Source organism: Cyphellophora attinorum (genome assembly GCF_001299255.1).
Source record: "Cyphellophora attinorum strain CBS 131958 chromosome Unknown Contig5, whole genome shotgun sequence".
NCBI classification, from domain to species: Eukaryota; Fungi; Ascomycota; class Eurotiomycetes; order Chaetothyriales; family Cyphellophoraceae; genus Cyphellophora; species Cyphellophora attinorum.
Window position 1 is genome coordinate 738,311 of NW_017253233.1, and position 12,348 is coordinate 750,658.

The 12,348-nt window shown below is 54.5% G+C and overlaps 6 protein-coding genes across 6 annotated transcripts; 2 read left to right on the forward strand and 4 right to left on the reverse strand.

Annotated features, from left to right (window-relative positions):
- Positions 1–675: 675 nt before the first annotated feature.
- Positions 676–2,135, forward strand: AB675_6935 (uncharacterized protein; the record flags this gene model as incomplete). Its single annotated transcript, XM_018147263.1, has 2 exons — positions 676–1,634; positions 1,670–2,135. 2 exons carry the CDS (start codon positions 676–678, stop codon positions 2,133–2,135), a joined length of 1,425 nt encoding a protein of 474 aa, XP_018003127.1.
- Positions 2,136–2,545: 410 nt separating this feature from the next.
- On the reverse strand, positions 2,546–3,424 carry AB675_6936 (Uroporphyrinogen decarboxylase; the record flags this gene model as incomplete). Its single annotated transcript, XM_018147264.1, has 1 exon — positions 2,546–3,424. The coding sequence occupies one exon, from the start codon at positions 3,422–3,424 to the stop codon at positions 2,546–2,548; it is 879 nt and encodes a 292-aa protein (XP_018003478.1).
- A 594-nt stretch (positions 3,425–4,018) lies between these two features.
- On the reverse strand, positions 4,019–6,163 carry AB675_6937 (tRNA (guanine-N(7)-)-methyltransferase non-catalytic subunit trm82; the record flags this gene model as incomplete). The annotated part of the gene is made up of 3 exons (XM_018147265.1): positions 4,019–4,643; positions 4,702–5,003; positions 5,057–6,163. 3 exons carry the CDS (start codon positions 6,161–6,163, stop codon positions 4,019–4,021), a joined length of 2,034 nt encoding a protein of 677 aa, XP_018003387.1.
- Positions 6,164–6,649: 486 nt separating this feature from the next.
- Positions 6,650–7,837, reverse strand: AB675_6938 (54S ribosomal protein L3, mitochondrial; the record flags this gene model as incomplete). Its single annotated transcript, XM_018147266.1, has 1 exon — positions 6,650–7,837. The coding sequence occupies one exon, from the start codon at positions 7,835–7,837 to the stop codon at positions 6,650–6,652; it is 1,188 nt and encodes a 395-aa protein (XP_018003377.1).
- A 689-nt stretch (positions 7,838–8,526) lies between these two features.
- Positions 8,527–8,903, forward strand: AB675_6939 (uncharacterized protein; the record flags this gene model as incomplete). Its single annotated transcript, XM_018147267.1, has 2 exons — positions 8,527–8,732; positions 8,837–8,903. 2 exons carry the CDS (start codon positions 8,527–8,529, stop codon positions 8,901–8,903), a joined length of 273 nt encoding a protein of 90 aa, XP_018003454.1.
- A 776-nt stretch (positions 8,904–9,679) lies between these two features.
- On the reverse strand, positions 9,680–11,625 carry AB675_6940 (uncharacterized protein; the record flags this gene model as incomplete). Its single annotated transcript, XM_018147269.1, has 3 exons — positions 9,680–10,479; positions 10,529–10,918; positions 10,965–11,625. 3 exons carry the CDS (start codon positions 11,623–11,625, stop codon positions 9,680–9,682), a joined length of 1,851 nt encoding a protein of 616 aa, XP_018003125.1.
- Positions 11,626–12,348: the final 723 nt, after the last annotated feature.

Consider the following 12,348-nt stretch of genomic DNA (forward strand, 5'->3'; position numbering starts at 1 on the left):
TCAGTCCTGACTCTTCACATGTGACGACATGCTTCGCATGGAAGCCTTCGACCCGTCCCTCTGCTTCTTTTAGCTACAATCCTACCGGCACTCCTGACGTTGACCAATCGGAGGCCGCTTGTTCCTGGCTCAAAAGCACGCCATTGATGATTCGAGTGATCAGCATAAGCGGGGCTATCGCGACCTTTTGAGCTGCTTTTTTGGTCACAATCGGGCGCTTACATGCCCACCTCTGAATGGTCAGATTAGTCCGGACCTCGAATCGAGCACTCCACTATCTCACGCCAAGCACAACGTTACTTCCCTCTATTGGCTGCCTCCAACCTCACCTGCATTGTTCACAAGCATCTCGCCTAACGACCGTCTTCCCCAATCACTGTGCGTGGCCTGGGACCCCGCCCAATAACCCACCACAATGGCACAACGCAAGCGCCGCAGGTACTTGAGCAGGACTGGCTGTCCGATGTGTGCTCATCTTCCCACTTCTGCGCATTCAAGGGGTTCCGTCACCAAAAAGCGAAGTCATTGCACTCCATAAGTTTCAGCTTGCGCGCCTGCTGACGGTTTGGATGTGTGAGAGTTGATCACTGAAGGGCCACCAGCCTTTCGGGAAAGAAAGGTTCCTTCGTACCGAAGCTTCGAAGCAGAGTACAAGAACCCAAACAGGGGAATGAAATGAGTCTGCCTACGGAGCTCATTCTTTCTGTCCTTGTATTCTTCCCTTCGCTTCTCTCCGCTGCGCCGACTATTGAGCTGAGGCAAGAAGCCGAGGTGAAGGAAAGCATCTGGCAGGTCAACATCTTCAAAGGCCCCGCTCCACCGCCTGATTCACCGCTGAGTCCGCCGGGAGCCGCTGGTGCATTGAGAGATCCATCGAAGCGCAAGTACGAGATCATTGGAATTGCGGGTGCATACGTTGTCTGGGTCACGGTCACGCTATTCTTGCTATTGACCGTCGGGTTGAGATTGCGAAGAAAAGCACAATCTTCGAACCCAACACTCAGCATGGAGATGATCAAGACGGCTCAAGCGAACGAGAAGGCGCTGCCTAGCCCAGGACCGCTAAGTCCGGGCAAATTGGCAAGTCTGCGAAGTTGGGCTTCGGGCAACAGACATAAGAAGACGCAATCGAATGCAACGAGCAGCTCGACCATCGATACGAGGCTAGTGGAGGAAGACAAGCAGAAGAACATGGACCAGATGGCGAAGCTGTATGCCCACGTAATGGCGCACGAACAGGAAAGGGAGTCGACAAAGGCTGTAAGCAGCACTGATGGGTCTCCCTCCTCTCCAACATACAATTACCACAGCCAGGTGCAAGCCATGCCTACACCGCCAAGATCACCACAACATCAACAAAGCTACCCACCCGAGCTGCAGCATCTACGTCAGGACGCACCTCATCCGTCAGAGTCGCCATACTACTACCCTCCTCCGCAACAGCAGGTCGCGGACGACATCTCAAGAGCCACCACTCGAGTCAACGATACGCCACACTCATTCGCCAGCAAACACGAGCGAACGAACTCCAGCAATTCCACCAAACAGCGCCCTACACGCATCTCCGTCCGAGGCATGCCCATCTCCCAACCCATCGGCGACGCCGACCTTTCCCAATCCTTCGGCGACACCGAGTCCACCTCGCTCTCCCCACGCCTATATACCCCAGGCCCGGCACCACCTACGCCAGAAGATCCACGAATGCGGGTCTGCCTACCTCGCCACGCCTCCCACCCCCTCCTCCTCAACAACACGAAACCCTCCGCCGCAGGCAAGCCCCACCCAACGCCCTGAACCTCAACAACAACAAAGAGAACCACCCCCTCGGCCCCACAGACTCCAACACAACCCTCCCCTTCCGCCAAATTTACGCCGACACAGGCCTGACCTCCGCCCCCTACACCAAAACAACTTTCGTGCACGCCCGCACCGACCTATTAGGCTACCACCCTAAGACCGGCGTGCCCCAAACCCCATATAGCCCAATGTACATGCCGCAAACGCCCATGACACCCGTGACGCCGAGCATGTTGGTGGGGAAGAAGGAGATGAAGCGGCAGAAGAAGCTGGAGGGGATGAAGGTGCTGGGCGAGGAGGATCTTGTGGGTAGTGATGAGGATATGTGGGGTGCGTAGACCGTGGATCGCTCTAGGGGAGGATTTTTCTTCGTAAGTGGTGTCCTTGGTGAGACAGAGAGGGCAGTTCGTGTTCTGTCATAGCAGTGGCAGAAGGTGTCTTTGTACAGAAGCCAGCGCTGTCGTGCATTCCGACGAGATACCCTGGGGATTTCAGATACCTGAAGAGCTTTTCATATTCATCTTTTATACACACAGTCGTTAGACGATGGTATCTGTACTGCTTCCACGCTGCAGTGCCCAGACACTTACTGCTCTTCATCTATGCTACCGTTTGCTCGTCGAGCACCGCACAACCTCCTCTAAAAACCACTTCAGATCGTCCGGATTGACCTTCGGCGTAATCCCATGCCCCAGATTGCATATCCACCCTTGCTGGCCACCTCCGAATCCATCGACCATTTGCTCGACTACTTCCGTGATCGCCCCCTTGCTCCCATATACACTCCCGGATCTGCATTTCCTTGCAGAACCACTCGGCCCCGTGCTATCTTCACAGCTTCCGCCGGGTCGTGCAGCCAATCCAGCCCGACCACATCGTACCCGCTTTCACAGAGGTCTTCGAGCGCGTACCACGCCCCTTTAGCAAACACCACCAACGGCACTACCTCCTCCCCCAACTCTCTTATCCGCTTCGGTAGATGCGCACTGATCCACCGCAGCTCTGGCAGGGCAAGATCTCGGAATTCTCTGGGTCCAAGTTCACCTGCCCATGAGTCGAAGACCTGTAATATCTGCGCCCCCGCCACAACCTGTTGCGCGAGGTACTCCACTACCACCTCCGAGATCTTTCTGAGAAGTGCCTTCGCCTCCTTGCGATACCTAAACACCCACGTCTTACTCTGAATAAACATCTTACTCCCACCCCCCTCAACCATATAACACAACAACGTCCACGGCGCACCACTAAACCCATACAGCGGCACCCTTCCATCCAGTTTTTTTCTTGTCAGCGTAATCGCATCCATCACATATCCCAACTCCTTTAGCACATCCACCTCCTTCTCCATTATTTGTGAATACTGCTCGTCCGACGGAGAGCGCAGAGGGTGGGGAAACTGCGGTCCAACCCCATCCACCATCCGCACCTCCATCCCCAGCGCCTGCGGCACGACGAGGATGTCGGAGAAGATGATTGCGGCATCAAGGAGGCCATCGTAGCGCTCGATGGGTTGGAGGGTTAAAGTAGAGGCGATTTCTGGGGATCGACAGCATTCGAAGAAATCATGGTTTCCTTTGGCTTGATGGTATTCGGGAAGGTAGCGGCCGGCTTGTCGCATGATCCACATGGGCGGACGGTGGACTTCTCTCCTCGCGCTGCACGTAGGAGGCGGTCATTCTTGAGGGGTGGGAAGGTGTGTTTTGGCATGGTGGTGGTGTGTGTGTTGGCGGAAACAGCAGTGAGAGGCGGATGAGCGAGCGGGTGGATTGCTATGCTCAAAGGAAAAAGATGAGACAGTTGCTCCGGCCTAAACGGCAAGCGAATAAAGTCTCCGGCACTGTTATAGACAAGGTAGACAAGTCTTGCTGTGTCGTGGGCAGATGTGTGGGAAACTGCAGCCAGTCTTACTGCCATGACACCGCTCACCACGAGAAAATATTCCCCGCACCTCCCCAAAGATCACCCAAGTTGGAGAACACGCCGCCTCGTTGAGGCAACCACGAACATGCCGCTCTAATGCCTTCGTCATCCGGTCTTGTAAAGTCCGCTATGTGAAGGGCGGCCTCTTGTCACTCAGGGTCTTGTGTGATATACAGCCAGACCCTCGGACTACTGATAGACCACTGTAACCTATGCGGCAAAACAACCGTCCGCCCAAGTGTTATCTTACTTGTCGATACTCGCATCGCGCGACTAGTACTGGAGACACAAGTCTGCGCTCTCAACCAGTGGGCTCCGCCGCAGGGACCTCAGGGGCACCCTCCACTGCCATCTCCTGAGCCTCTCCGCCTGCATCCTCACCTTCCGGATCCTCCTCTGCCGCAGCAGCCCCTCGCTTCTTCCGCAAGTTCTCAAGCCCATATAAGAACTCTCCCATCTGGCTATACGGTCCTTTCCTCCCACCACGACCTTGCCCGCCTTCTTCCCCAGTCGCTGGCTTCCCATTTGAGTCTGCCAAATTCATCGTCGGTCTGCCCTCGATACCCCTCAGCAAAGCCGACAGTTTGTCCGTCATGTAACACTCCCTCAGGTACTGATCCCTCTTGCCATCAGGGCTGTCTGATCCGGGACTCTTCATATACAGAATCTGAACACCCGTGCCCAGCGTCTCGTTCGCATGATCCAGCACCTTCATACTCTTTGCTGTGGCAGGAGTAGCGGGCTCGAGCATCGAACCCGGAACGTGTGCGGTGTCAAGGCTGACAAAGATATAGGTACGGCCAGTGCCCGTATCCAGAGGGTTGTCCACAGCAACGTCGAGGATGTTGCCGCTCAAAGGGACTGTTTGTTGCAGTTCGAGGGCACCGTCTGAGAGGCTGACGTGGTACACTAGAAGTAAAGGCAAGCTGTCAGGTGTCAGCATGCTAGATCCCTGGTAAGGTAACAGATTCGGAGTACACTTACCCCTCCAAAGCCACAAGCACGTAGCCATCCATCTCGTCAGGGTCATTCAGCGGCCAAATACCTCTGACAGCAAACTTGTCTTGCCGCTCCGCGAGATCCTTCAGCGCTGCCTTCAGGCTGCGTTCGTGTCCCGGACATGCCACAGAGCGCATGAATTTGCTCTCGATTTCGAAGACATCGAATGTCTGACTAGACAACGATTTTCCTTTTCGCCAATCAAATATCCGCAGACTTGGTTCTCCCGTTCCGACGGCAAGCCACTCCAGTTTCCAGGGCAGTAGTCGCTGACAGCTGACAAATTCCTTCATTCCCAGGCAGTAGCCGCAATGATATGGCTCTGCGGGTAGCGACTCACCCTGATATGCTCGTCTCTGTCGCTGGACAGAACATAGTTCTTAGCTGGACCTCCTTCGTAGTCAAACGTTGGCATGCGAGCGACGATAACGTCTGTCAGCAGGCTGACATGTCCAAGCAAGAGCCGAGCTTCGAATTCGATGCCAGGACCTTTGCCAGTCACGGAAGCCTCGTTTTTCCTTGCGTTGCCTTGATCGATTCCATGACTTGCTCGCTCTTTCGCTTTTTTCTCCTTTAGCTTCCGCTGCTGCTCCAGTGCCATGAGGTTTCCTTTTGTATGTACTGTCAGCTCTGTTGCGCTAGGCTCGTAGCCGCCTTTGCCACCTGAGCCATTGCTGCCAAGATCCTGATTGTTGTGAGAAGGGTCAGGCTGCGGGTCCGGCGGCTTCCAATCCGGCGACTGGATTAGTGGTACCTCCCAAACATCGCCAAACTTGTCGCCTACGATGAGGAACTCGCGGTTTCTCTTCTTCACAACTGCAACAGCACATATACGCTTTGGCATAATTCGTCTGCTCATTATTCTCAAGCCTCGAACCTCTTCGTCGGCGGTTTTCTTCATGGCATACACAGTGATGGCCTTGTCCTCTGCTGTGACAACAACAAGCGACGTCCTGTTAAAGGAAAGTAGCATATGGCTGATATTTGCTGCAGGCTGATCTAATGACGGTGGTGGTTTCTGTTTGCGGCGTTCTCCCTTCTTTCGCGGGTCGGTCGTGATTGATATAGAGTCTTGTGATGAACGTCGAGACAAGTCTTCCTGCTGTGAGGCAGCAGACGTGTCTTGGTCCTGAACAATTGAACTTTCTCCGGGATCATCTAGTTTCCGTCGCTTGGCAGCAGGCTCGTCCTTATCAATAGCCCCAGCATTGGCCGCATGCTCACTCGCATCGACAGGGTCTATCTTCTTCTCAGTCGCTTGGAGCTCTCTGCCATTGAGAAACGCAGCCGAATGCCTCCAGTTGAGCTTGATGTGCTCCTCGTCCTCGTCCTCCTCGAACTCTTTCCTCCTGAGATCAATGCAGAATAATTCCGGTCCGGCAGCTGCGAGGAGTTGCCCCTTTGGATGTAGCACGACGAGCTTCTGAAAAGGATAGACGTCCGACATCTTGGCAGAAGATGCGTAAGTTGCTGGGTTTGGAGGCCTCTTCAAAGCGGCCAAATTTCGAAGATGGATTGCAAGGTGAGTTTTGTGGCAGAAAGGTGCCAGCCAGCTGTGGGACTCTATCCTGGGTAGATTTGTTGTGTATGAATATGTCCTTCCCAGTCGTAGCATTCAGTCGTATACATATCAGTGTCTGAGGATATGCAATATGTGGGTGGTGGTAAGGTAGAAGTGAAACGAGGCAACTCAAAATATATTTCTCCGAAATTTGGGTGTGAGGATGGCAATTGCGATGACGCTTTCCCGCACTATACAAAGACCGTCCAGCGACTGCTCACTGTGCAAGGACGATGGTCTCTATGGTGCATGCCGACTGAATCGGCAGGAGCTCACCGGCTTTTGCTCAACGAAACAGCTCGGAATGTCGATGAATTGGTGAAATGATCTTACAAGTATCTCACTTCCCTATATCTGGGAGTGGCGTCGAAGCTACGATATATACACAAATCCAGAACATCCAATGCATCTCATGGACATCTGCTCGGACTGATGCTCAAGCAACAACATCCCCCCATCAACCATGATCCCCTCCCACACCCCACTGCCCTCCTCCTCCATCTCACTCGGCACCCTGACCTCCAATGGACTATACAAATACCACCCCTTCAGCGCCGCCACCGCCGCTCTGATCCTCGCCTCCGACAAACTCGATCCCGCGCCCTCTCCCAGCTTATCGTTCCCACTAAACACGCCCACTATAAACACGGGATGCCGCGATTTCCGCCCCGTCTCAGCTATGATGCGCGCCACAGGCGACTGAAACCCCTCGCGGGCGCAAAGCTTGTTGAGATCCTTAGCTGGGAATCGAAACTGGAACAAGCTCGACATGTTCAGCTGCCGACTCCGGAAATGGTCGCGGAAGAATTTCTTCGCTGTGGTGCGGCCGGCGTGTAGGTAGATGGCGCCCAACAATGCTCGGACGAAGTTTGTGGAGGCGGTCTCTGCTGTGACACCCTTGAGTGGGTTTCCTTCTGAGTCTTCTGCCTTTTGGCCTTCTTGTTCCGTTAAGCGCCCAAATGGGTCGCTGTATACCGCCCGCATGCTGATCCCCTGCCGCCAGCCCTCGGGGTGCTCGCCTTTGATGTTCGTTTGTACTTCAGGTCCGAACTTCAGCTCTATGTCTTTCGGCTCAGCCGGCCTTCGCTCGAATTGTAAGTAGCCTGGATCGACTTCTCCACCCGGATGTGCTGCTAATTCGACGCCCCATTCGCGCGTTATGGCTTGTAGTGCTTTTGGTCCACAGTAGGCGTACATGGCGGCGAAAACAACTGCTAAGGGAAGGCGTGGGTATTTTGCGACTATGAACTCGGAGGTGTAATATGATAGCAGGTCGCCTCCTAATGTTGCTAACGAGGCATTGTTGAACTTTGGGTTGGAATCCGCAGATGCGTCAACGAGACAGCGCGCTAATGTCTCGAGAGGTAACTTTTGAGGTAATGCTAATCGTGCATGTAATGCAGCGAGTCTGGCAGATTTCCGAGCGGCAGATACAGGTGGTGATGGGAGAGCGAGTATAGCAGCATGTTTCTGGGCTCCTCTTTGCTCGATCTTTTGCTTGGTGGTGAGCATCGGTAGCGGCGGGTCATCGGGGTGGCTGTATGCGGATGAGGAGGACATCGAGACCGTGGTCTGGTGCCGACATCTTTGTAGAGAGTGTAGTGGTGTGTGAGAGGAGTCGAGGGTGTGTGGTCTCGTGGTCTGGGGTGAGAGAAGGCATCCGCTCCATCGTTGGAGCCGGAGCTTCATTGGATGGTGCTGGTGTTTGACAGCTCGAACAACAGGCCGCAGGCAAGTTGAAACAGGAATCAAAGGAAAACGGACCGAAAGAGCGTGCAAAGAACGGGTGTGGCTGTATGTACTCGTGAATCGTGATGCTATCGAGTGCAGCGAATTGTGCTCCAACTTTTTGCGCGACTCCATTATCCTGCTTTTGCATTATTCTTGTCTGCAACTGCCATTTCGGGACATTGAAGCTCCCACTCGAACCTCCAATTGTACCTCACTTCACCTCGAACACGAATGCAACGGACTATACTCTCAAAACAGGCCACTCCCTTGCCTCCTCACGCTCAACAACAGACACTCTAGCGGATCTCCGCTTGCCTCTGACCGCCCGATTGCGACTCACAAGCCTCTCCGCTTCTACTCGACCTATCCGCTGCGGCACACACTCCGCTCCGTTCGCCCTCCACTACTCGTCTGCAGCGTGATCAGGAACTCCGATACTGCGCTCATCCGCACTCCGCGCAGACAGCCACCTCACACTCCATTGGCCGTCCCTCAGTCTTCCACTCTCTCCCCTCACAATGGGAGGAGGCGGCAAGATCCCCTACCCGAAACACGTCTGGTCCCCCGCCGGTGGGTGGTACGGCCAACCGAAAAACTGGAAGACCAACACTGCGGTGGCGTTTGCTGTGATCATCGGCGTTATGGGCGGTGCATGGAAGCTCAGTGCGGAGCGGGAGCATCGGTATCGAATGCCAGAGGAGGGGGAGTTCTTCCCTAGTCGGCAGTGAGTTCATTCTTTCCAAAATGCATATATGGCGGGAAGAGGAACCTGGGTTTTGTCGAGTCTTGGAAAGATTAGAGCAGAATGATACTGATGTTTGTGAACAGTTGGAGCAGGCAAATCCGAGAGTACGAGGCGAAGAAGAAGGCTGGTCTCGAGGCAGTCATCAGATAGTAAACGCGGTGGGAACGGAAAATTTGTGGAAGAACGCGCAGTGATGTTGATTCGCAGTAGCGGCCGCGTGCGCACAGGAGGAAGAGCTTCAGAACCGAGACTTGTTTCAATCGCAGGATCTGAGCGACATCGGTGCCCAAGAGAACGGCATCTCCCGGGTATGAGATAGGACGTTTGCAAAGCATGCATACGACATGGTCCAGAGCATTAAAAGGAAGTGGATCGAGGAGCACTGAGAATACTCGAGCTCAGAAGAGACATTTGAGGCAAGGTCGTAGCTGATACTATCTAGTGATGGAGCTATGATTGAGTGGAAGAAACCAAACGAAAACCTGCCCTGTCTCTTCTGCAATGCTAGAAGCAAACCAACACCCCACCCCAGCAACGCCCGTTCTTCGATTCCGCAAGACACTCCGTATCCCAACGCCCTGTATCATGACCCCCTCGTTACAATGCATAACATCATACAAGTATGTCGCTCAACGTCCCTCATCCCGTGAGCCAGGCTGTCGGATCGCACCCTCGTGTCTAGCGTTAAAAGCTCCAAGCACAAAATCAATCCCAACCAAGCCACCCCGCCCACCCCTCCCAAACCTCTTGCAGCATGCTCGCCACGCCCCTCGTCTTGGTCATCCAGAAGAATGCCAGCCCGCCCAACACGCCTACACTCCCCACAACCTGCAGCGCAACCCACCCTCTACTCCTTACACTATGCCGCCACTGCAACAGCCCCAACGGGTCGTGCATCTGGTATACCGCCGCATCATTGTGTTGCCTTACAGGCGACTTCTCCGCGTCTCCTCTCCGGACCATAGCTTGCGATGACTCAGATGATGATGATGCAACGATATGCCATCTTGGTATTCCTCGCCCATCCTCTGCAACAGCCACAGCGCCCGTTCATGCCGGGCTAGCCGCTCGTACCGCTCGCGCTCGCGCTGGAGGGACAGTTGAAGCTCGCTCGCCCATTTGGACAGCCTGATCTGTGCAAGCCGCTCTTCTCGTTGGGAATGGTCGGCTACTTTAGCGAGAGCGTAGCTGTTGGATGTGTTCAGAGACAGCTCCGAGCCTTGGGGGAGGAGGCCGGAGTTGCTCATTGAGGTTAGTTGTGGGGAGGCGAGGGTTGAGTTGCGGAGGGAGGCGGCGGTGGAAGCGGAAGGGGTTTTGGTGAGCTTGGGGTTGTTGGCGTGCCAGGCCAGGAGTTTCTTGGCGGAGGTGTGGCGGAGGTAGGCGACTGTGTCTGGGGAGAACAGGTTGTCGACGAGGATGCTGAGTTCGGAGGGGAGCAGCGGTTGGACGTATTCTGGCGACATGAGGAGGGAGGCATCCATTGTGTCTAGGTCGGGACCGTTGATGGAGGCGATGGCATAGGGAGCTGTCGCTGTTGCGGCGTTCGAGTCGTGATCGGGGATGCTGAATGGTGGGAGTCGAGGGAGAGCAGAGATGTCGTTTGAGAGGTCTGATTTGAGAGTTTGACGTTCCTCGGAAGAGAGCAGGTCGGATCGTGCAATCAGGGCAACCACGTTACAAAGTTCTGATAGTCTCTTTATTCGGTCGTGGTCTTCGCTTGCATAGTCTGTCCGAGTTAGCAGCGTGTCCAAGCATAGCCGGACAGAAACTCTTACCTTTAGAAATAAGATACAGTATAACATCGACCTGCGACCCACCCTGACCACTAAGCATGGAGGTAAAGTCATGTCTCCCTGTGGTAGTGGCATCAATCGCTTTCATGAGCTGCTGCTCAGCATAATATACAATGTGATCGAGCCGTTTCGAACTAGCGGTGTCGACGAAACAGAGGTTGCGTTCGAGGACTGAGTCGCCCATGCTTTTCCGGCGCTTGAGGATCCTGCTCTCGTCTAGATCAGACCACCAGGCTGGGTATGGGCGTGTGCTGGCGTGAGTCTCCATGATCCGTGGCGTCTCACCACTCTGAGTCGTTAAGAGTGGGTCCACATGTACAATGTCCTCGCATAGCTGGACTATCGACTTGATAAGGGACGTCTTGCCCGTGCCTAGCGACGGATTAGTCCATGTATGAACCGAGTCTGTATGACTTACCTTTGCGACCAGCAACGAGTATCTTGAAACGCCCCAGCCGCTGTCCCCTCGCAGTGAACGGTCTCCGACTTGGCATCTTGATACTGGGCATGATCAGCTCTGGCTGACTGTCTTGTACCTGTGCAGATGGCTCTGACTCTTCATCCTCATCGCCTTCTTCGCTCGACGCAATAGCCTGGCTGGAGGCACCATCGCTAATGTGCTCGTCATCGGACTTCTGTATCGAGCGAGAGGATATCGACTTAGGACTATTGGGTAATGATGGTTGGGAAGGTAGAGGTGACGGCGTCACAGATCGCTCTATTTCCTCAGGCGATTGTGCTGATATCTCGGCATTTGACGGCCGCCGCGCAGGCTCATGGTATACAGGCTTGATAGTAGATCTACGTCGAGTGTCCAACGTCCGGGGCCGCTTCGAGGACGGCTCGGCTGACTCGTCTAGGAAGTCCTGGAGTGATGGTACAATGCCTGGAGACGACCGGACGCCCTCGATTTGCTCAGGCCGAGCCTGCGAAGTGTCTATCTCGCGAGTCAAGAAGTATGTAGTTCGGCCGGGAGGAGGGTGTGAACCAGGCAGGGATGTCGATGTAAGTGGGTCAGCGGCGCCGTGCTTGGTGGGGCTGCCCTCGTTCGCGTTGCCCGCGGCGTGTCCAGGACGCATCTTGCGACATGTACGTGGTGATCGATGCGACGAAGGACACGGTGAGCACGAGAGGGAGAGAAGGAGAACGAGTGCAGGTACACGGACGGAGGATGGACGTGGTCGGTCAGGCGAGTCCAGGCTGTTGGAGATATCGCAATCATCGCGGGGTTAAGCCAGATAGCAGATATCATCACTCTTGGTCGATCACCAGGTCAATGGAACCAGCATCGCATTCGAGTTCATCACTTCACGCCGGACACATGGGAAGTCTTGATGGCATGTCATCAGTGGACGTTACTGATCATCTGCCGCTACATCGCAGACAATGTACATTCATCACCATAGAGTCCACCCTATCCTTCCTGCAGCCACGTGAGATCCGATAGTGTACATTACTGCATGTCACCCCAGCTCCGCTGCGCACCCTTCACTGTGCATCTTGGTTGTATCTTCAAGCATCCTCCCACCTAGCATACGATGTGTATGCTCCTTGCCAGCTGGCCCCGTCCACCCGGCCAGTCCCCAAGACTCAGAACGAAAAGAAGAAATCAATCGTGAGACTGACGAAGCAGTCCTTGGATGGGAAAGAAAAGTCCTAACCTCAACCGGTCCTGCTTGCTATGCTCTCGTGGATATTAAAGCATAATAATCGACTCGAAACTTTTCCAGTAGCGCCGTTTTAATCTGTTGCAAAAGGGCCTGGCCCATCCGCTGTACCGTTTGTTTGACTGTCGCGTGACT